This window comes from Crassostrea angulata, chromosome 8, assembly GCF_025612915.1.
Source record: "Crassostrea angulata isolate pt1a10 chromosome 8, ASM2561291v2, whole genome shotgun sequence".
NCBI classification, from domain to species: Eukaryota; Metazoa; Mollusca; class Bivalvia; order Ostreida; family Ostreidae; genus Magallana; species Magallana angulata.
In genome coordinates this window covers 41,447,438-41,471,168 of record NC_069118.1, presented here as the reverse complement: position 1 = coordinate 41,471,168, position 23,731 = coordinate 41,447,438, and the positions used below count along the sequence as shown (strand labels likewise).

The 23,731-nt window shown below is 32.8% G+C and overlaps 1 protein-coding gene across 1 annotated transcript; it reads right to left on the bottom strand.

Annotated features, from left to right (window-relative positions):
* Nucleotides 1-3,605: 3,605 nt before the first annotated feature.
* LOC128160971 (uncharacterized) lies at nucleotides 3,606-12,394 on the bottom strand. Its single transcript, XM_052824248.1, has 7 exons — nucleotides 12,280-12,394; nucleotides 10,988-11,087; nucleotides 9,897-10,424; nucleotides 8,759-8,900; nucleotides 7,902-8,075; nucleotides 5,855-6,010; nucleotides 3,606-4,894 (listed from the first exon to the last, which is right to left on the bottom strand). The coding sequence occupies exons 2-7, from the start codon at nucleotides 11,017-11,019 to the stop codon at nucleotides 4,706-4,708; spliced, it is 1,221 nt and encodes a 406-aa protein (XP_052680208.1). The 5' UTR covers nucleotides 11,020-11,087; nucleotides 12,280-12,394; the 3' UTR covers nucleotides 3,606-4,705.
* Nucleotides 12,395-23,731: the final 11,337 nt, after the last annotated feature.

Below are 23,731 nucleotides of genomic sequence, written 5' to 3'. Positions count from 1 at the left end.
ATTTTTTTGATAATGAAAGATATAATGATAAATAAACTGTACAAATGTCAAATAAGCGAAAAATTTGCAGTTTAGGGATAAAAAATAAATATCTAAAATAATTATTTTAGTAAGTAACAACAAAAGCCCCTGCCGGATTCGAACTCGGGATATACGGATCACAAGTCCGACACTTTATCCACTCGGCTATGGAGTAAGTTACAGTTTTCGGTCCGTAAAATCCTTAAATTTTAATAAAACGAAATGTCGTTTCGATCAGCGATCAGCCATTTTGTGATGATGTGTTATTCCACCTTAAGGTGGCTCACTACACCGTGAAATATTTTCTCAATTCAGCAAAAAAATTTCCTGATTTTGATAGATATCATAATGGATAAGAAGTATTTAAGTCCAATAGGCAAAAATATGTGCAATTGTGGATGAAAAATTACATTTTCAAATATTTATTTCAGTTTGAACAAAAGCTCCAGCCGGATTCGAACTCATGATCTGCGACTCAGAAGCCCAATACTTTATCCACTGAGCTACGACGTTATACAACACAATCGAACGATATGAACAGTTAAACATAACATTGAAATCGCAAACTTGTGACGTAGTGTCTTAAAAGTATAAGTGTAGGTGTAGTGAGGAACTGGTAGTTGCAAAACTACAATCACAGGAAATTCGGGTTCCATGATATGGTCCGTCAACCCGGCTAAACCAGTGGATCTACTAAACAGTTTTGCAGCTAGATTTTTGACAATATATATACACCTCTCTATTTCTCCAATATTTCTTATACATGTAAATTAATTAATATTTTAGCGCACATTAACATTTAATTAATTTTCGCGATTTATCAGCAACATACATGTACTGATTTGCAATGGCTAATTTTTGCGGTCGAGCTAGGCAGTGTATAAACTCACAAGTATGATTTCCTTTATTTTTTTTTCTTAGGTTTACTGTAATTCATTGCTCAATAAAAACGGACAGGACTGAAATCTACAATATCCAGTGTTAACCAGCTATCGATTGGTCGAACCCGAAAATCACGGACTGCACGAAATAACCATGATGATGCCAGACTCAAATTTCCATATAGAGGACTTGGCTATTTCTTTTATTTAACGTACCGATGTACTTTAACAATATTTGAGTTAAATAAATTTTCTTACTCTTTACGATCAATTTAGTAAGTTGTTAAAAAGATAGATTTAAATATAAAGGATAAAATGCTTTCTTTAATGATTCATGCGTGTTATGAAGGTAACGATCATTGCGGATTTTTTTTTCCATAACCAAATTGTTTTACCCCGCTTACTAGGGTTAGCAATGTCACTTCCTTCATACCCACATGAATCACCAAGAAAACGGATTTCATTGTTTAAATAAATAAAGGCGACATAAAATAACACGTTTTACAGTATAACATATTTGCATTAATAAGAATTAATCATTTTAATTAAACCTTCTAGCACAGTTTTCTCACACGCGAATATATTGATTTACAATATAATTAGAGAAAAAAAATGTAGCTTGTGTTTGATTTTGCTATAAAATCAAAGAATTTCACCCTAAAATTCCTCCCTTTAAAATTGTTGACTCAAAAGTAGGTCGCAACATGTCTACTTTTCTCAAACACCTGACTGTGTATATATTTACTTTATATTCGTCAGGGTCTTACTGACGCTGTTTAACTGGAATGAAGAAACAATTTTTACCGGCAAAACACAGGTACGGGTTTATATAATTATACTTCATTAATCGACGACCGTCAATTTTTTTTTAGGTTAATGCCCTCTGGTTGTTTATTTATAGTGTAGGTAATTCTATCTCCCCAGCAGTGTTATCTCTAGCTTTGCTACAGAAATAACTCGCACAATAACACGGGTCGCGTGCTGCTTGACAGATGAAATTCCTCGTCACATTGTCGTACATGTAACATTGTGTATAAACTCATTAACAAATGGAATTTGAACTTGATTGAACTAAATAAAGAAATCTGAGAGAAATTAAAGTCGCGTACATTGTATATCAAATTAACTACTCGACTATATGAGACTATACACAGGTCTATTTTTGTTTATTTTTTCTTCACTTATTTTAATTTAATCTTGATCTTTCAATATCTATTAATATTTTTAAAGAATTTTTAAACAACTACAAAAAAATTGTAACTTAAATGTAACTTAAAACACAAAAAAAAACAAAACAGAGCTATAAATTCCAATTTATTTTTTTATTTACAAGTTTAAACATCGACCGGTGAAAACGCTACATGAAGTACATACATGTATTTTGGCATTTTGGCATAAAATGTGTCCAAAAAGAACACTTGGAATGACAATTTCTTCGGTTACACAAAGCATGAATAGGTGTAAAGTTTCAGAAAATGTTTTGCAATTATAATATTAAAGGCATATCAACTAGAGATTTCTACTCTGGACCCCGAAAACGATATATATAACAAAGAACTTTAAAATATTTTTTTAAAGAACACTTCAAGTTTTGAAGCAAGCTAACATAGATACATGTATTTAATAAAAACAAGAGGCCCATGGGCCACATCGCTCACAAGATGCTAGTAGATTGTCAATCTGTGATCCATGCAAGCATTAGTGTGGAATCATTATTGTTTGTAATGGCCAAGTACCGGTGAATACTACTTCTCATCGAAAATAACTTGGTGCATGTATTCAAAAATGAGCATTGCTTAGCAGAACATTTCTTTAATTATGACAAAATTATGTGTGTTGCTTGAATGCAAATTAGTCTTCCTAATATTTTCCGTAACTTTTTCAATTGTGAACCATGTTTTTACATAATGCATAAGACTTGAATAATCTAAGAAATGGACTCTATCTGAAATTTGAATAGGTAGAACAGAACACATGATGGCTATGCAACTAACTTTTACTCATGTATTGAGTGTACATGTAATGTCATCAATTTGTTTTTTACAATAATTATGAAACAAGTGAAAAGCTGTCAATATGACAGCAAACCGGATTCTCTTTTATGTGAACTGTATCCATAATCCATGTCCACCCTGAATTGATAAGTACTACCTACCATATCCAGTGAAATGGAGTACCCTATTTGCAATATTTTGCCAAAAAATGAATGAGTTCAAAAACTGATATTACTTTCAGAAATAATCAGATATCAAAATCCTAGCAATATGCACACCTCATACATATGTACAATTGATCTGCAAAAGAACAACTTCCTATCTTAAAAACTGTAGGAGAATTTATCCGTACAATGAGGGTACCCTATGTGCAAAATTTTGCCAAAAAATGATTAAGTTCAAAAGCTGGTATTTTTTCCATAAATTAACAGATATCAAAATCCTAGCAATATGCGCACCTCTAATATAATATGTACAATTGATCTGCAAAAGAACAACTTCCTATCTTAAAAACTGTAGGAGAATTTATCCATACAATGAGAGTACCCTATATGCAATATTTTGCCAAAAAATGACTACATTCAAAAGCTGGTATTTTTTCCATAAATTATCAGAAATCAAAATCCTAGTGATATATGCACACCTCTGGTATATGTACATGTACAATTGATCTGCAAAAGAACAAATTCCTATCTTGAAAACTGTAGGATGGAGTTATTCCTGCACTTTATTACCAAAAAAAAAAAGACAAAATATAACATGACATTGCAAAAAAAGAATTGATGAAACTTGAACCACAGTATTCTGTTTCATTTGTTGCACAATTAACAAACTCCAATTCATTTTCACATCCCTTAAAATTCTTCAGATATTGGAGACATCAGGATTATTCCTCCATTTATACAACCATTTATGGTGAATTTTGATGGGATATTGAGGACATCTGAATTGCTCCCATTTTGCACACACCTTCAGAATAGCCTCTTTCGAAAATTCTAAAATATTGAAAAGAAATGCATTATTTGAGGTCTGTGGGCTAAAAAACTAACCTGAACAACAATGCCCAAGTTTTTTCAAATGTAAGTATTACCATTGCATCATATTTACATGTCTTAGATCCTTATTAAGATTCCATTTAGACCTTCAGGGTATTAATACAATTCTTTAACAACCACCACTTACATATCCTTTTTTATCTTAAGCATTTAAGGGCAACATCCTTTATTTTATAACAAATGGAAGATGTATGGCCAAGGATACTTTATAATAAATAAGACAACATTTTGCCACAAGGTTCTGGAAATATGGTAAACATTCAAAAAAGCTAACAAATGCTATACAAATAGCCATACCATGTGTTTTTTTTAAACATTCAGCTCATAAGACCAGAAGGACAGGAAAACCAAAATATCTTAAAGACTATGGTCCCACTGACTTCATCCTTTAGGGACTTTAAAATATAATGTATTTTAACATACACTAGCATTATATTTTGAATATTTGTTTAACTCCTTTATGATTTTCAGTTCAAGTACTATTGCCGAACATCTGAAATATATGCGCTGAAATTGCTGATACAGCCCTGCATATTTGCTTAAATCTTTCTGAAAAAATATTAATGTTAATAGTAAATACTTCCTGAAAACAATAATTGTTGAAACATTGCTGCATTAATGCTGAAATTTTCATATCTTTGCTGAAAACTGTCTGAAATGTTCAAATACAGATAGACTTTATAATTGAGAAGTTTAATAAGTAATAAGTAAATAATACTTGCCTATTCCTTGAACATTACATCTGATCCTGTATTCATCCGAAGAGTTTGCTACCATAGCGGTTTTGGACACAACCAAGCCAATACAGAAATTCACACACCTCTGCTCTATCTTCCGCTTTCATCATGTCGAAAGGTCGGGTATAGTGAATCTTTCCTTCAGTTCTGAGTGGAAAAGTTAGGTTGCGATGTTCTTTTGGCATTTTCAGATAAACGAATATTAACTGTAAAGTCAGATAAACGAATATTAACTGTAAAGTTTGAAAATGTATTAAAATAAAGTAAAGTTTTGTATCAAATACATTTAAGTAAATAGTTATAAATGTCAAACTAAATTGATATTTTACTTAAGAAGTACATGTACCATCAAATCAGGTGCAAAACACTTCTGTTAAATTTCAGAAAACAATTACGGTATTTGATTTTAAAGTTTAATGCACTTTGTCTTCACACGGTTTGCCAGGTTTAACACCACCGCAGTTAACTTATTTATTCTTTACAAAGCATAGGATACATTACTCCACTCCTCAACACTTTAACATTGGGAACTACAGTTTTTATTCACTTTATTGGGAGTACTTGACTATGAAACTTAAGTTCATGATCAGTCAACTAGTTTTAATGATGTTAAGTGCTAAATTTTGTGATTCTGTTGTTTTGTATCAAATCTTGAAAATATAAAATCGTGAGCACTAATTTTTGTGTTAAAACTTAAACAGTTCAATACTCTTGGAAAAATAAAAGCGAGATTTTAAAACCCGCCAGAGTAGCTTTTCGTGATTTTACATGAATATCAATTCCTCATGTTTGATAAGAAATCTACAGATAGTTGAATATCTACAGTATATAAATAGTGCCTGTTTGGAAGGGTAACAGTTGAAATTGACACCCGAGGAAACCATTGTCAACCGATGCAAAGCGGAGGTTGACAATGGTTTTCGAGGGGTGTCAATTTCAACTGTTATTTTATTATACTGAATGTCTTAATTTTAGAGATTTTGTTACGAAACGACGTGAATTCCACAGCGAACCGTACGCGCATAATTAACGCGCATGTATCAATTCGTTGTGTTACCCGTTGCTAAGTGTGTTGCTAACGCTGAGGGTAATAGAACGGATTATCAACTCCGTCTACACCAATCAGATTTCAGTATTTAACATGAAAGTATAATAATATCACTTACTTTGGTTTCCATGCATATCATTCCCAAGGAATTTGGACACATTGCAGAGGTGTTTGCTTGTGCAAATAACTCAGATCCCACCTGCCCAAGAACATAAGAGTCAAGTTGTTCTTCCAAACATTCAGATGAGACATTGTTGATTGGTGTCCCTTTTACCTACGAATAAGAAAATATCATAAAAATTTCACGCAACTTCAGCTGTACAATCACAGATTCTATTTGTGAAAACAATTATTATATCTGATTCATGAATAGGATTTGAAACACAAACTATGGCATTTTAGTAACGATTGTAACTATTGTATGTAAAAAAAATTTCTGTAAAAGGTAAAAAACTCTGACAATAATCTCCGTTCAAAAAAAAAATTATAACAAAAACTGTCAATAATTATATAATAGATCATGATTTTTCATGATTATATTTGACCCACAAGAAATACATATGAACTTTTGATATTTTCAAAGAGAACCATACATCTTTTTCCCCCAAAAAATAATGCAAAAATCAAACCATCCGATGCAACATCAAAATACTAAACACTTTACTTTAAATAACTTTTAACAACTACCTGCCCCTGTCATCACTCGCTTTCCTCAAGTCAATATTCAGCCTCAAGTCTTAGTTTTTTATCTTATATATATATATATATATATATATATATATATATATATATATATATATATATATATATATATATATATATATATATATAGATTTAAAATGGTGTTGAGAATTGCAGAGTTGAAAGAATTGAAAATTTTGGTGATGGTGAGCCCTGATTTGTCTAAGGAAAGAAAATTAAAATCAACTAGTCTAGAACTTTTTCTGTCTTCAACAAAAAGTAACGGCTTTTCGACATCCCCTTTTCCCTTTTCTTTTTGTTAAAACAATTCATCTCAAATCTATTTCCAAAATTTCTGAAGGCCTTGGTATAACCAGTTGCTTAGATTGGAACTTATGAGTAGTTCAGTGTCAAAAGAAAGATAACTCCAGAATTTTACAAGTAGCTACACTTCTAATTTCTAGAAGAATATTTTCAAAAATTCATTTTAAAGTAAGTATTCGTTCCTGGGACACAAAACTTGGTATGCCTACAGTATTTATGCTCTACATTTTTAGAGCAAAGCCAGATACAATGAAACTCTTTCTAACACAAAAATTGAAATTTAAACAAATTGTGATCTTTTTGCCTTTCAAACCCCTACAAGGAGTCAAAAAGTGGACCCTCGGACCATATTTTTTAGATTGTACTCTTTATTCTCAACAATAAACTGAAAAGAATTTTTAAATCGGACAAAAAATAAAAAAGTAACAGCTAAAGGGCTATTTAGAACCTTGGCCCCTGCAGATCCCTAGTTTTTTTCGAATTATCTACCCAAAAAGTTTTCCGGTCTGCGCATTGTGTGTATCATTATACATCAATCTGAAATATTGTAATGTTAACTTAAAAACTTTTTGAGAAAACGAAAGGACGGGTGATTTTAGATTAACACTGAAACTCCCATAGACAATTTTCATAGGCTCATAAAACCGGAAGCACTCAATATTTTTTATTCAAACTGGGGATACATGTTAAATACTTCTATCTGAACAATGTTTAGGCGTCTTATAAAATTCCTAAGGCTTTTTGAATTTTTTTTTTTGTTTTTCATCCCCCCTTTTCTCAAGTTTGAGCCCTAATATCTCAAAAACAGTACGATATAGAGAAATGTCTAATATGCTTATGATTTTGTACAACTACTAGACAAGATACATCTAATTCTTAAATTCGAATGCTCTAACTCAAAAAACAATTATTATAAAGATATTGTGCTCCAATGAATTTTTAGTATTTTCCTTGTCAAAACCGGAAGTGCCGAAACCGGAAGTCCAAAACCTTACATACGCGTGCCATTTATAAGTGCTATAAGACTATTGCATAATTGTTCTAATATGTTTTTCCGTTTTCAAAAAATCGCTGACGAAACTTTGTCGAGAAAAAGAATAATAAGAAACATCAGAATAACAATGGGTCTTTTCGACCAAAAGTCGAAAAGCCCTAATTACCTCAACAATGAACAGCAGTCTACAATCCTCTAGGGTTCGTCCTGCTTGTTGTACTGACGCTAATGGGTATGCAAAATCTGGAGTACTGGTCATTAATTGATCACCAACCTCAATGGTTTTCCCTACTGTTCTTCTGAAATAAAAAAAAACAACAACAACATAGACCATCAAACGTTGCAGAGATCACCTCCTTTCTGCTCCTTTATGGGGCCACTTGAACATCATTTTAATTATATAATATATAACTTTGTGAAATCCAGATATTTGATGGGTTTTTTTAACATGTCAATATTTGCATCTACAGTGTGTGTCTATTCCTAAATCTGCAATGCTAGAATATATCTAAATACATATTATTTTTAATTTGTTCATAAGAAATAAAGTTTTAGGGACCTACATGTTAGTTTCAGTGGCCTTTAACTTCATGACTTTTCTAAAATATACATACTTTTTTCCCAAAAAGAAACGTTTCACAAAGATTTTGGTAAACCATTTTTAAAGTACTTCTTCCAGAATGTTTTATTTCTTTGTGTTTCCTTTTTCTTGTTTTTCTTTTGATGGACTCCTTTGACTTTGCAACAAATTCGCCATCTTCAGTTGAGAACACAATCGTTTTGATGACTGACCTTAAGGTACTTCACTACACCAAGACTTATACTTTTTAAGACACTACGTCACAAGATGGGGATTTAAATGTTTTGTTAAACTGTTTGTATTAATCGATTCAGATGTATATTGTCATAGCTCAGTGGTTAAAGTATCAGGCTTGTGAACCGCATCATGTTCGAATCCACCTGGGGCTTTTGTTTATGTTTACTGAATGAAATTTTTGAAAATATCATTTTTTAACTAAAATTGCACATTTTTTCGCCTATTTGACATATATACTTTTTATCCATCATGCTTTCTATCATAATCAAGTAATTTTCTGCTGATATGAGAAACTTTTTCAAGGTGTAGTGAGGCACCTTAACTCCAGGGAACCATTTTCTGTTCAACCTTTACAGACAAAAGAAGGAAAATACTTAAGGAGGCTGTGTGGTCAACAAATTAACCACCAGAACTACCTTAGATTTTTAGATCTATTTTGAAGTTATAAGCTATGAAATATTCATATTTTCAACTGTCTTTGTCTATGATAACATTACAAATGAATTTTAAAATTGAACCCTAAAACCCAATAACTTCATAAAACATGAGTGACACAAAATGGGCGTGTCTTATGGCATTTATAACCAAAAAACTGTATTGGCTGGGCCTTGTAGTAATACACAGCATGTGCTACGTACATGAGAAAAATAGTAGTTTTAAAATAAGGTTGTTTTAAAGTGTACATATTGGAAATAATATAAATATAAGTAATAAGGAATCATTCTTTGAACATTATGAGGTGATAATTTTGGTCATTGACCACACCCCGATCGAAATTATCACCTCATAATACTTAAAGAATGATTTCTTATTCCTTAATTATAACTTAAAACCTTGAACAGTTTTTTTTTCAAAGTACAGTCATGTTCTTTGACTTGGTCATGAAATTAACCCAATTTGATTTTTTTTTTAAAGTGAGTGATTTTTCAAAGTTAGTAAAACTGCACCGTGCCAAATGCAGTTTGTTGGGGAAGTATGAGCTAGAGTGGGAGTGATGGAGATATATAGAGTAATATTAATTTTGTAATGTTAGACAGATAGACAGACTGTCTGATCACTACAGACTGATTGTTATACAGCAACAGTGGGGCTATCTTAATTATTGGGAAAAATGAAACTAAACAAAAACAATGAGGTCTTCCACTGGAGATGGAACACTGTAATAATGATACATGTAACTGTAGAAACATATAGTATTTCAGAATTTACATAGAAATTTAAGAAAATCATGGAAATAAGGCTTTGAGTACTTTCCTAGATTTTTGTCAACCTTGTACTGAATCATTTTTTTTTCCATTAATCTAAAACATTATTTATAGTATGGTAAGATTTAATCATCCCTACCAATCAGTAAGATCCAGATCTGTGTCAACTCTCTCTGCCCTCTCTATGTCAGATCTTATATCCTCTATAATGTCGTCTTCTAAAGCATCCTGTCCCACCTGTCTAGAGGTGATCCTATCAACTTGATCCTTGATCCTATCAACTATTTTATCAAAGTCACAAGAAAACAACAAACACTCCTCAGTAAAACTGCTAAACTTTGCAACAATATTTTCAAAATTTGGAAAGTTTGGATAATTTTTTAAAATGCCAGTTTTAACATCCTGCATCAATTCCTTGATAGGGTCAGGTTTTTCATTGTAGAAAATGTTGATGCTCTTTAAATCTACGTATTGCCATTGAGTGGCCAGATAAACTCCTTCTCTTCCATCTCTTAATCTTTTGTCTGAATAGCTCGTGTCAGTGCTATCATCAATTTCCTCTGAAGTGCTTGTGGTTTTACATTCGTTTGATGAAGATGATATTAGAAATGATGGTTTTCTTTCAGCACACTTTTTCTTTGCACTGTGTTGTCTCACTTTCTTCAACCTTTATACAAAAACAAAAATGTTGGATGTATCTAAACATATATTGTTGATATGCTGATTAATATATTGAATTTGATGTGTTGAAACGCCACAAATGCCCCCGCAGACAGCCAAAAGTTCAAATGCCATATTTACCGGTAGTTTTATAATTGTTTTTTCTCTTAAGCTCAAGGGGCATAACTGTCAAAATCATCAGACCTTGACCAAATATAGTCTTGACCTGTATTTTCTGATAAAAACTTGTATGTGCAATTTCAACTTAATAACATATATTTCTTTCAACATTAATAGCACAGAAACTAAAAAATTCTCCTTTGTTTAGGATTAAGGGGCATAACTCTGTCAAAAAATCATTCAACTTGGATCAAATTTGACCTTAACCTGTGTATTCCTATGACATATTAAAATTCAAAATCTGAGTTGAATGTGTGCAACTGTTGCCAAGATAATGAACAGAAAGTTAAATAAATGATGATGGAACAAGGTATAACTATACTTGCAATATGCACACTGTCATTTTATGGCTGGTATTACATGTACCATGAATACCATTTTAAAACTTACTCCAGAGGATGAAGATTCGCTTTGTTCTTCATTTTCAATTTTCCTTTTCTTTCTACCAATCTTTCTCACTGACCCTGCTTTCACATATGATGACATAACTCTGAAACAAAAAAACCCAAAACTTTGGTAATCAATGATCAAAGAGGTCATCACCTAGTATATTGGGGCCATTATCTTATATCAAAGACTGTACCATTACCTCTGACAAAGCAATAATTACCATATTTATAAAGTTTGACTTTCCTTACTTTTCATCAACTGGTGCTTAATCATGTTATTAATTAATTTTTAATATGTCGATTTAGTACATGTACCATAATGGCATGGTATTAATGATCAGGTTAGTGTGATGTTCAATCAGCGGACACAAACCTTATGGACATACTCCTCCATGGAAATTTTTCATCAGCAAAACAATTTGTAGCTCCCCTAGCTACTAAGTTATGTTACTGAAACTTAGTGGTACCATTGCTTTTAATTTTGACAATATTTAGCATAAAAACGTCATCTCTAACATAAAAAAAATTGGGGGAAAACCAGGAAGGAAAATGTATTGCAGCATTGCTTCTGCAAATACATCTATGCTTTAAAGGCCATTAGCACTAGCTTTTGGTATAAGTGCTTTCATTGGAAGCTGGTCATATTGAAAGTGATTTTTAAAATCACAGCTATACATTTTCTCCTGAAAAATGTAGACCTTGGCAATGACAGTATAGCAACGTATTGGTGTATAAATGATGAGTTTTGTGACATTTTGCCTTAACTGATTGAGTTGTTAATGCAATGACTTCATAACCCTTTCATATTATGTGCTGTAACATTACAGTTCTTAATTTCATTTAACAAATACATGTAGTTTAAGAATGACATTGATGAAACAATTGCTGTAAAACATATTTCACAAACAGCATAATCTTAATGAATATCATATATCTGGATCTACAAAAGTACAACAGTTACTGTGAGTGTATATTCATTTGTTTCCGCGTACGAGATGTCTATGGCGTGACGTCAGATGGCGCGAACGGTTAGGTCGGCCCTTAGTTTTCCCGAGTTTCTTTGTTGAGGACAGACGTGTCCTGATTTGTGGCAATAGCTACAATGACATCTTATGGATAAACTAATACTTAAGCACTGTTAAGGTTTCATTTACTTAGTAATTAACATTGCATTTACCAAACGTGGAGCCTTCATGTACCCGCGATCGACCCCATTACCAACTTACAAATTTGATAAGTAAATACGCTGTAGGTGTTGATAATAAGGCTCATGACCAAAACAATAAAATTTACCTGTACTTATACTCACAGTGTTGAATTTAGATGACAATGCAATAAACATTAATCAGTTTCATCACGATACTTTTACATTCGTAGTCGGTTCGATTCACCAAAAGGGTGGACAGGTATTTGGCAAGTCGTACTTAAACAAACTCGGTTCACTGTTGATTAAGTACTAGCTAGGTCGGTAACTAAACCTTACAAGTTCGGAAATTAGAATAATTAAAAAATATGAATAAAAAGATTGTGTGTTTCATTAGTTATCTTTTTAAAAATCTATTATGTAGGCAATCTGATTAAAATCATATCCTCGATTCTCCCGTTTTAATGATGTGTCGCGAGGCGTAGCGACACTGGCATCATTAATACGGGAGCATCGAGGATATGATTTTAATCAGATTGATTATGTTGGCTTTGCTAGCGCAAATATATTTCATTGATCTAATCAATTTCATAAATGCGTGGATCGGGGGGGGGGGGGTATTTAAGTTTGCCCGGATTCTCCTCCTGGAAACTAATTAAATGAATATTTAATTAAAATATAAATGCGGGATTTTCAAATAACTAAAACACTAAATATTGACGAACCTAATGACTACATTCGGTCTCTCTCTCTCTCTCTCTCTCTCTCTCTCTCTCTCTCTCTCTCTCTCTCTCTCTGACAGAACTTTTTTCCTTCAAATTGTGATACTCGATCCTATTTGCAGAGAGAGAGAGAGAGAGAGAGAGAGAGAGAGAGAGAGAGAGAGAGAGAGAGAGAGAGAGAGAGAGAGAGAGAGAGAGAGAGAGAAAGAGAAAGAAAGAGAAAGAGAGAGTCCATTACATGATTCCTTTCAGTTAAATATATATTTTTTTAATTTTTGATGGTCAAAAAACGAAACGTTGCAATAAACTTTTGAGGTATATACTCTCTTAATTGTTAATCTCACTAAGTGTAAGATGTGGTCTGCATTGATCGTGGCGCACTAATACACATCACATATTTTCAAAACTGCTTTTACAATATCTTTAAAGAAACGCAAAATTGTCTGCACATTGCTTAAAAATCTAGAATTTACTTTGTATTAAGGATTTGGGTACAAGAACAATTAATGAACATGCATAAAAAAATTTAAAAAAAAAATTTTTTCTGCAATAATAGCTACCTTTATAACCCGCATGAATCATAAAAGAAAACTTTTCATTGTAATTAATGGATTGATCGTAAACTGTGAGTAGAAGTAACTAAATTAGTGTAAATGTACATCAGTAGGTTAAATAAAAGAAATAGCCAACTGATCTTATATGGGAATTTAGCCGGTCTGGCACCACCATCATCAATCCGTGCACTGTCCGTCATATCTTTTTTTTTTAAATTAAGTTCCTAAAGGTTGCTAAAGGTTTCGACCGATCATTTCGTTGGTTAAAACTGGATGGGGGAGATTTCAGTCATGACAGTTTCTATTTAGCTGGGAATAACAATTAATTTCAGTAAGAAATAGAAGCAATCATACTTACATGTTGTAGAAGCAAATTATTAATGCACATCATCAGACAAATCCGAATAATATATTATTTAGAAACTCCGTGAAATGGTCAGCATAACAAAACCCAAAAGATTTTCTTCTGTATAACACATATAACTCATTACATTACGGTGTATGTGAAATTATTTTTCTCTAAATTTTTGTTTTCCGAAAACAAATGCTTGGTATAAACGACATGCATTCTACTGGCCACTGTAAATGCACTTCACGGGAATACTGGCATAATTTTTTGAAGCTACTTTATAGTTCATATATGCATTTGCATTACATGGCTGTGGAATTTGGGGAACCTTTACATCACGCAGGTACGAGAAAAGACAAACATTTATATGAAACCCACAGGGGCAAAGCCCGTTTAAACATTTATTTCAATTTAATGGTTACATTGAAATAAATGTTAAAACGGGCTTGGCCCCTGTGATGATACCTATAAAACTTGGGAAATGGAAAACTTATCAAAGTAACTAGCTCTTAGGAGCTGGGAAAAAAGCACAAATATTGCAATTATCTCTGAATTGGGACGTTAATCTTTGTATTTCTTATTGATTCAAAGCCTCTTATTATACTGGTATAGATTAGAATTATGTGAAGAATCTTCCCTGCTACAAAACTTTTAATCTGTTTGTACCATAGCTTGGTGAGTTTTCTATTGTTAAAAGTGTGGGTTATATGTACATACACCACACTTTTTATTTTAACCCCGCCCACTATCTCGAGTAAAAACAACATAACAAAGTTGTTTTTAGCGCGTCCATAATACTCCACAGTAACGCGAAGAGTTTCCTCCAGATCAAAATTGCCAAAACTCAACACGGATAAATGACTCGACTAACTTAGTTCGTCGTATAAATCTCATTTTTAGCTCGGGACAAAACAATATCGGCAATGGCTTTGTCAGAAAGACTGTATTTTAATATTCCTCTCCATGTGTGCGGACAAGTAGAGAAACGTGTGTTAAATGAAATAGGGGTATCCTTTCTAAAGATTTTATAGAAAGTCAATCACGTGATAGGAAAGCGTTTGAATAGAAAACTTGTTTTGTGGACAGAGTGAATAGCAGTAGCCAATCGAATTTGACATTAAACATTCACGGTTTCGTGACATGCATATCTCAAATAATATATATATTTTTTTGCTTATTGATTGATTTTGTTCAAAATATATATGTACATGTTTTTTTCAACCACATTTAAAAAACACACATTGATACAGAGTATCAAATAAGATTTAAAAAAAAACTGATTACCTTCATCAATTAAAATTCAGTTCCAATTGTTTAAACAGAAGCATTGCACAATTTAGGGTTCGTACATATGAAATTGTGTTAATACGTTTAATTCTTTGAAGCAAATATCGATACTATAAGTCGAAAAATGAATGAATATGAAATAGAAATAAAACAATGAGAAGTCGATCTATGCATTAGGGCTATGACTAAAAAAATGAAGAACAATTAATCTTTGTCGGAGATAGAAAGTCATTTTGGAAATTCACGAAGTACAATGTTCATATATAAAGACCAACGTATTGGCACCGTACTGTTTAGAGGCAAGTGCACTCCCGATATTACTATAATAATAATATATAATGAATAATCGTAAACTATGGTACAAGTAACCTACCCCATATAATATTGTTGATTATGTGCAGATACCCGATGGGCGTGGTCATAACGACACTCGGGAGCTACGCTCCCTCATGTCATTATGTCCACGCCCATCGGGTATCTGCACATGACCAACAGTGAGCGAATTCGATCACAAACTAAGGTCGCCGTGGTTCGACAAAAATGAGATAGAACTCACTTTAGTCCGACTAAAAAACCACATGTTTTAAACAACAAGTTAAGAAACATTTAAGAAAACACTTCTTAAATTACTGGACATTAAAACGTGAAGGGGGACTGAACTCTGGAAAACTTGATACTTATTTTTTTGTACAAAGAACATTTATCAATGGAATCATATAAATTATGTTTATTCCGTCTCATCATGAAATAAGAAAAACTTTTTGTAGTTTCGGAATAAGTGCACACGAACTACGAGTTGAGATAGGTAGACATGAATTTGTAAAAATAATACTGGTCAAAGAATTCCTTTAGAAAAAAACAAAAGGACATGTTTATTATGTAACCAAAATTGTGTAGAAGATCAATGTCACTTTCTTATTGAATGTCCATATTATATACAGAAGAAAGAAATTCATTTTTCCATTAGGTCTCAAATTTAACAAAAATGTTCTACCTATAACATAGAAAGACAAATTTATCTGGTTAATGTCCAATGAAGACTAAAACAATACTTACAAAGTTAAATGAATTTCTAATCAATGCTTTAAAAAAAGACAGGATACTTTGAGATCAAAATGAATCACTGAAATACTTATACAGGTCATGATACTATCTTTATATTTGTATGAACTACTTTTATGACTACATATTATAAGTACATTGTTAATGTATTATGACATACTGATGTACATTTGCCCAGCTGCTTCATGCTTTTTGGGAGTTGATTTTAATCAACTCTCCTATGCACTTACTCGGGCAAAGCGTAGTAAAACAGTGTTTGGACCCAATACCGCAGACAACACTTAGTTCTTGAAAATAATCGATAAATTCGATGCTATGTATTCTGAAGCATTGTTTTTCAAGAAAACTTATTTATCAATATCATGAAAATAGTAAGATTTTAAATGGTACAAACAGTTTATATATTTTTTAAAGTCGTATGTATTCCTACGCTATAGTTCAATGTAGTCTCGTTCAACCAGACGCTTGGCTGTCTCCGTTAATATCCGACAAAACAGAGCCTCTCTTGCTTGTCGGAGATAAACGGAGACAGCCGAGCGTTTGGTTGAACAAGACAAGAGTTCAATCTTGCCTGGATCCATACAATTTCTCAGAAATATTTCGATTACTGATATACTTCTTGTCATGCAAAATCACAGATCGTTGATTTTGAATAAATGATAATCGATAAAATCAACACCCGTCAGTACTTTGATTTTTATGTAGAATCTCTCTTTTAGACATTTCTCTCTAATAAATGTAATTTTGTATGCCTTCTGGGCCCAAAATTGGAAATAAACTATAATTATTATATGCATGCCAACTGATTAGATACATATGCTATTTATTTGTCAATAAGGATATTACAAAATCATGAAAATTACAGAAATAATACAACGATTGTGATAATCCTTATCGTATCAAATTCAATATATATTACTCCCAATTAAATATTGGTAACACTATATGTGTAGAGAGGAGTAGTTGGCGAGAATACACTAAATGTTAGTTTTTGCTGTCAGTAACAATCATGTATCAATAAGCAATAAAATGTTTAATGACAATTGTAGAAACATATAACATAAATCTATGTATAATCACAAGTGCATACCTACCATAAAAAATGGTAATAATCTCAAGGAGGCTAGGTGGTCAACAGATTAACAACCCGATATACCTTAAAAATTAAAGCAATATGAGCTGTATTTAAAAATTTTATTTTGCTGCAAAAACCTGCTAGTATGAAAAGTCTCCCTGTAACTTAAACTTTTATGATAAATAAGATTTGTAAAAATCATTGATTTTTGTCAGGAAAAAGATTTCACTTATAAGGAATATATAGCCGATCAATTTTTGTACAGGACGACAAAAATTCAATTGTCCTCCAATTAAGACTTCTTAATGACTTTTCCCACAAAAACAGAGCTAACAGAAACTTAGAAACCATTATATTTTTATCATTTTAATGGAAAATAACATTTTCTTTTAAAAAGTTTTCAACATGAAAATTGCAGCTCATATTGCTTTAAAGAAGATGGGTGGATAAGGCGTGTACTATCAATAAATATGATTTTTTTTTAAAACCATTTAAAACAATATACATTTACATGTCATCGATTTTTAACCTATAAATATTTTCAATACTTGGACTATGTTGACTCAAACAGGTGTAAACGTATCAAAACCTGCAAATACTGTCACTTTTAGAACTTTAAGGCATTTTCTTTTATAGAGTGGGTCTGTGCTCCATATCTTTCTCATAGTCTAAATAAGGTCTACTGGAAAACAAACCGATTTCAATCAACAAAAACGTGGAGAGATGACCAACTATACATTAAAAATATCATTTTGTATCCCAATAATTGAACGTTTTAAAAAATAATACAAGTCCGTAAATTCTTGGTCAAAGTCAAACATAATATTTAAACAGCATACTTTATTGCGTCTAAAATGGCTCAGTGGTTAGACTACCTGACATATTCCAATCAAAATATGAACATTATGGTAATTCAATCATAATAACTGAATTAAACGGCAAAGAAAATGTAGTTACATTTCGTCAGAATGCCGCAACCATACCGCATACTTTCTATGAGGAATCAGTTCTGACGAAGAGAATAAAAGGTTTTCTGATTAAAACAGCGGCAACATTGATCAAGAATGATATACGAAACATGCCGGTAAATAAAACATTGTATCCAAGTGTTCAGGATAATCTGTCAAAAGAGGGTCATTTACCAGACAGTTTATCATCATTTCTGATAGTAGTAACTTCTGAGAATGTCTCATCAACCAAAATTAATTCAATTGGTCAAGCTATCATACAAGCCACAAGACCAAGAAGAGTGATAGAACCTCTTCAAATTGGACTTGCAGTGCAACTGCATCATATGTTTGGGTCTAGGTTTCTAACAGATACCCTAAACAGTATGGGGTTTTGTTCATCATACTCTGAAGTCAAGAAATTCGAATCATCTCCTGTCATTTCATCAAAGCAAGAGATATGCCCTTTAGACGAATCACATTGTCTACAATTTGTGGCAGATAATGTAGACCATAACATCAACACCATTGATGGAAATAACACCTTTCATGGTATGTGGATTATATCTTGTTTGTCTCCCGGGTTAGAGAAAAACCCTCTACGCATTCAACGCTTGGATGTTACTACTGATGACTTAATTGCATCTGGCCATATCAGCTTATTTTACTTCAATGCGGAAAAACTTTTCTTGGAAGATCGACACCTTGAGAAATGTTCTATGGCCTTTAAGATCACCTCTGCCTGGTTGGTCTGGGATGATGCAAATGGTTCAGGAAGGCAATAATCAAGGGGTTTCAGATATAACGTTTTTGCCCATGATTGATTTGAACCCTAATGATTTGAATTGCATCTTTTCAACGTTGATGTTTGTTTCCAAAGAAGCTTCACGATATAATCGAACTCCAATCATAACGTTTGATCAACCCTTATACTGGAAAGCAGTTATGATGACAAGTAGTGAGGAATGTAGCAACGTTGTCGTACGTCTGGGAGCTTTCCACGCAGAGATGAGTTTTATTGGCAGCATCGGTAGAACTATGTCAGGCTCTGAAATAAGAGAAATAATAGAACTCATATATGCCCCAAACGGTGTTAGTCATATGTTAAGTGGGAAGGCAGTTTCCCGTGCAGTTCGAGCAATGATGCTTTTAGACACTGCGATGCAATCCACGCTTAACGAACATATATTCGATATGAATCAGTGTGATGAAGTTGAAAGTGACTTCGAGGAGGCAAATCCCATTTTGGACAAGGAAGATGAGTTATACAGTCGCCTGTGTTCAAAAGACATTTCTGTTAAGCAGGCTATTGATGATCCTGTTTTCATTGCATTGGAGAAGCGCATTCGAGACAAAAAAAATGAAATCAAACAATCTCGAACAGCAAAATTATGGCTTTTATTTAGTGAGATGGTTGCCATTTTGAAACGCTTCTTGGTTGCAGAAAGGACAGGGGATTGGCAGCTTTATCTTTCCACATTACAGGAAATGTTGCCATATTATGCAGCTGCAGGTCACACTCTGTATGCTATATCTGTGTATTTGTGTGTATCTCAAATGCAAGACCTCGACAGAGTTTACCCAGAGGTATATAACCATTTCATGAAGGAGAATCATGTTTTACGAAGAACTGATCGGTGTTGGTCAGGTTTGTCTACTGATTTGATTATAGAGCAGGTATTGATAAGGAGCGTGAAATCTACAGGCGGATTAACACGTGGAAGAGGAATGGGGGAAGCTCAAAGGGCGCAATGGCTTTTGTCTATGCCAACATTATCAGAGTATAATCAGGTGATGCAAACATTTACTAAGTTAAACACAGGTTACCAAACAAGTGATCAGCATGTCGATATGTTCAGATCAAGAATGGAAAAAGACAACAAAGATGTCAATGTATTGCGCGACTTCTTGAAAGATAGGGACCCATTTGTCTTACATGACAAGACTTTGCGTAACATTGAAATCGGAATGATTGCAGACAACGACGCAAATGCAGACGCTGAAAAGAGTATAGGTGAAAAAATTATACAGTATATGGCTGGACAATTGGTATCAGAAATTTCATTTAAAAGGAAAAGTTAAACACAGGTTACCAAACAAGTGATCAGCATGTCGATATGTTCAGATCAAGAATGGAAAAAGACAACAAAGATGTCAATGTATTGCGCGACTTCTTGAAAGATAGGGACCCATTTGTCTTACATGACAAGACTTTGCGTAACATTGAAATCGGAATGATTGCAGACAACGACGCAAATGCAGACGCTGAAAAGAGTATAGGCGAAAAAATTATACAGTATATGGCTGGACAATTGGTATCAGAAATTTCATTTAAAAGGAAAGATCAAGTGGTTCCTCTTGATATAAAAGGAACATCGAACAGTAATGTCACACAATTCTCGCAAATTGATCCTCAGCTCATGTTTCAGAGGTTGACAGCTGTTGGATCAGAAACACTGAACACAACAGATGAGTTGTTTCAATATGAACTTTCAAGCTTTCCGTCATCAATGTTTGAAGCAAATGGTCTTTTAAAGCAGGCAGCAAAAGCCACGCTTGGTGAAGCTATATGGAGTACAGGTGACTGACATGCTGAAGAACTCCCAACAACAAAACTATTAAATGTTATCGATGGAGGATCTCTACTGCATCGAATACCATGGTCCAAAGGCAAGACATTTTCCCAGATTTGCTCAAAATATATGTTGATCATGTCAAAAGGCGCTTTCAAAATCCCATCGTTGTAATGGATGGCTACATCAGTACGTCAACTAAAGAGATGACTCACATGAGGCGCAGTAAAGGAAGTCAAACAAACACAATCACTTTAGCTGAGAATATGCCACTGAGAATAAAGAAGGAAACTTTTCTTCTGAATGTATCAAACAAGCAACGCTTTGCTGAACTTCTTGTACGAAAACTGCAAGAGAGCAATGTCTAAGCTAAACAAAGTGAGGGTGATGCAGATTTGCTGATATGTCAGACAGCTGTTAATAAGGCAGACTATCACACAGTGTTTGTGTATGGAGAAGACACTGATTTGCTAGTTCTGCTGTGCCATTATGCAAAAGAAGGCAGACACATCTTTTTCACAACTGACAAACAAACGTCAATGAAAAACCACAAAGTTTGGGATATATCAAAAGTAAAGTTATTTCTTGGAAGTTATAGTTGTCGTCAACTCCTGTTTATTCATGCTTGGACAGGGTGTGACACAACTAGTCGTTTGCATGGCATTGGAAAACCTGCTGCCTTGAAAAAGATAATGACATTTATACTAACATTTATCTAAAATCACAAGGAGCTGTATTTTTGCAAGAAATTTCTAGCAAAGAAGATATAATAAAGGCGGGAGAAGAAGCATTAGTAAACTTGTATGGTGGGGTATCGCTAGAGGGTTTAGACATTCTCAGATAGAGAAAGTTCACGACAAAAACAATGTCATCTAAAAGGAATGCTGTGGTCCAAGTGCAGACACTTCCACCAACATTTGATGCTGCCATATTTCATTCAATGCGAGTTTACTTACAGTGTCAGAACTGGAAAGGCAAAGCAGTGGCAGATCTTGATCGTACAGAATGGGGTTGGACTATTAAAACTGGCAAACTTCTACCTATTGAAATGTCCAAACCACCTGCACCCGACGGCCGACGTCCTATTGAAAATCATCCACTGCAGTTGTAAAACCAACTGCGACAATAAGAAATGAAGCTGTCGAAAAAATGACATAGCGTGTTCAGGTGGATGTGGAGAATGTAGAGGAATCAACTGTTCCAATTCAAGAAATACTCCAGAATCTGATGACGAGAGTGGAAACGAAATTTAAAATTAGAAAACTGTTATATTCCTTTACGATAAAAGGATGTTAATTCCATTTCCATTTTATTTTTCATGGTTGTCATGTAAACAATGTGCATCAATTGTACATATCAAATCTTGTTATCAGGTTATAAAATAAGCTGATAACATATTGATTTGATTTGGTTATTAATTATTTGTTTATTACCATGATTCAAAAAAGTATAAAAAAATTAAAAATTAAAAACTTTTAAAAAAAAATTGCCATAAATTTGACCAATGTTTCATGTTGTTATTCTTTCAATTGTTCAAATACTATTCTGTAATTTGGAGTGAAGATAAGTCGTTACAAATTGATTTGATATTGTGTTTACTTTTTCCCACATTTCCACAATTTTTAATAACAATACATAAAAAAGCAGTATTTGACCCAAAAGAATCTTAAATATTTCTCGTGAAATTGTTTCACATGTATAATTCGGACAAAATAAAACTTAAAAATGGAGTTAAGAATAAGCTGATGGTATAAAAAGTTTCCAGATTTCCGGGATTTTTCAATAAAAATGCTATTTTTTCCTCAAAATACCATCAATATTTGTTGTAAACACGTTTTAATCAGTTGTACATATGAACTTATTTCATTTCAAACAGCATTAATTGATACTCATTGATTTAATTTGGTTATTAATTTTTTTTCAGATTTCCGCGATTTTTCAATGAAAACTCATGTTTATACCCCCCCCCCCCAAAAAAAAAACCAAAAAACTTTGTACAGTAAAACATCACATAACAAATAGGTATGTTGCACTCTGCCACATATTGAAATTATCAGGAAAATGACAATAGATGATTATATAACTATAATTAATAATTTCATAAAATTAATCATAAAATTATGAATATTTCATGCTTTATGCCATTATATTATTTTACAACTAAAATAATCCATAACTCCCATTACTGATGCAATCAGTGATGTGATTGATTAAATAATTTATGCAAAACATAATCCTTGTGGTCTGAAAGCGCCATGCTTAATAAAGAAAAAAAAATACACAACGATTTTTCTTTTTTTATATACATGTTCATGAAAAAGGAAGGTGGAGGGGTGGAGGTGGTTTACAGATCGCTTTGAAAATTTTCAATGCTTAGCTATCGGCGTCCTGAAAGAAAGTGAGAACCCACACTATTAAAATGACGCTCCCAAGATTTTACCGCGAATTAAATTCATTGGTTACATCCAGCGACGTTGATTTTGTGTCCATATATGATGATGCTGTATAACTTTGACAATACCGCAGGAAAGATAACTCTCACGAACTTAACAGAACTCATCAATATGCATAAAATATTTTAAGAAATCTAAAAAATCATAGTTGTATATACAAACACCTTTGTTTTCAGTGGTAATTAGCTTTGTAGCAATTTTTTTTTAGGTTTTGCTGAAATTTTGACAGATTGACTAGACTGTGGAAACATAAAATTAAGAGCATCCCGTGAATGTAATGCGCATTCGCAAGATTGTAAAATCCGAAAAATTCAGATGATTTCCGGAATTTTTTGAGGAATTTTTGTTGACTATTAATTAACGAAGCTTGATTGAGAAAAAATAAAAACAAATTGGTAATCTTCAAGAATCAATGATGTTTAAAATATTTAAAACAAAAGACAGTACTCTTCCGAATTATCAGTATTAAAACTAAAAAATTCGAGATCTTTTAATTTAACATAGAAGTAAAGATTTTAGTATAAAAGAAAATTTCTATGAATTTTAAACGTAAAATTTAAATGTTTTTTTATATCTTTA